This window comes from Austrofundulus limnaeus, unplaced genomic scaffold, assembly GCF_001266775.1.
Source record: "Austrofundulus limnaeus strain Quisiro unplaced genomic scaffold, Austrofundulus_limnaeus-1.0 Scaffold1471, whole genome shotgun sequence".
Classification (NCBI taxonomy): domain Eukaryota; kingdom Metazoa; phylum Chordata; class Actinopteri; order Cyprinodontiformes; family Rivulidae; genus Austrofundulus; species Austrofundulus limnaeus.
The window spans coordinates 24,552-25,919 of NW_013953873.1; the positions used below are offsets into that span (position 1 = coordinate 24,552).

Here is a 1,368-nt window from a genome sequence, read left to right on the forward strand (position 1 = left end):
AACGACTAATCGATTATTAAATTAGTCATCGACTAATTGACTAATAATGGCACCCCAAAATGGGACATTAACAGGCTGCTGCAGTACTTGATGACATAAGGTCAGGTGTGTTGCAGCAGARAAACAAAAAAACCCTGCAGGTTAGTGGACATCTAGGACCAAGACCGGACACCATGGTCTTAGTATAAATCTAGTTTGAAAGATGGCGGGTCACGTGCATTCCTTCAAGGACGTCTGAGGTGTTAAAAACCGCAGTGAAGTTTTCTGTTAACACCTGAGTGTCCACCCATCGAGGCCCGTCTCTGGTCTCCTCCACGCGTCCATAGAAGTGAACGGGCAGCATGTACTCGGGCCGAGCCTTCTCCCAGGGATTTCCGTGCCTCAGCCAATCATCGGCCTCCTCCACCTGCAGCAGCAAAGGTCATAGGTCGGTTAAAGGTTGAGGACAAAGGACACTGTCCCTGTTCTACCTGACCTCATGTTGGGTCTAATTAACAAATAAGATGCTGTTTTCAGTAAATCTTTTTCTTTAACAGAGTTTCATGTGTGCCGGTCCAGGGTTCAGAGGTCCATGTTTACTCAGAGCAGTTGAACTATAAACAACCAGCAGCACACAAAAGAGCAAAAAACTGCCGTTTTGTGACCGCTAACTACAAAATACGCAATGTTTGTTTTGTCATCTAAAACCAACAACAGCCGACTTCTGAGGAACTTGCACCATTTCTGCAATCAGAGTTCCTGTCAATCATTAGCTTCTGCTGTTTTCTGACACAATGCTCTTCTCCTTTGACCTCATTAGACTTTGATAAGAGAACCTTAATATTCAGCAGGAAAACAGACCCACGTTCTGATTAGAGGCCGTCGCTAACAGACATGATAGTTGGTTTACCTGCCAGCCATCTCTGATCTTCTGATTAAAGATGCCGTATTCATATCGAATGCCGTAGCCRTAGGCTGCAAGGCCGAGAGTCGCCATGGAGTCCAGGAAACACGCTGTGTGCCAACAAAAACATTTGAACTTTAAACATAAGAAATGGAAAAATACGGTGTGAATGCTGAGTTTGTAATTATGTTACTGAAGAGTCTWAACCTAAGAGAAAAACTAAAACCTAACAAGACAGCAGCAAGAGGCTAAGACTAGCAACAGCTAATGTCTAATACCAACAAGACTAAAAACTATAAAACAAGCAAGACAGAAACTATAGGTGAAGATCAGCTAAATAGTGACTAAAGACTAAAACCAACTAGACAGCAGCTAAAGGATAAAACTAGCTAGACAGCAGCTAAAGGATAAAACTAGCTAGACAGCAGCTAAAGGATAAGACTAGCAAGACAACAGCTACAGGTTAAGGCCAGCAAGATAACGAT

General features: G+C 43.2%; 1 protein-coding gene across 1 annotated transcript in view; it reads right to left on the bottom strand.

Annotated features, from left to right (window-relative positions):
• The window catches only part of LOC106535492 (glycogen phosphorylase, liver form), a gene marked incomplete in the record, with an annotated part of 52,280 nt that overhangs the window by 24,482 nt on the left and 26,430 nt on the right, over positions 1–1,368 (bottom strand). Inside the window, 2 exon segments of the mRNA XM_014032503.1 lie at positions 275–406; positions 890–993. Coding sequence (XP_013887957.1) covers positions 275–406; positions 890–993 — 236 coding nt within the window.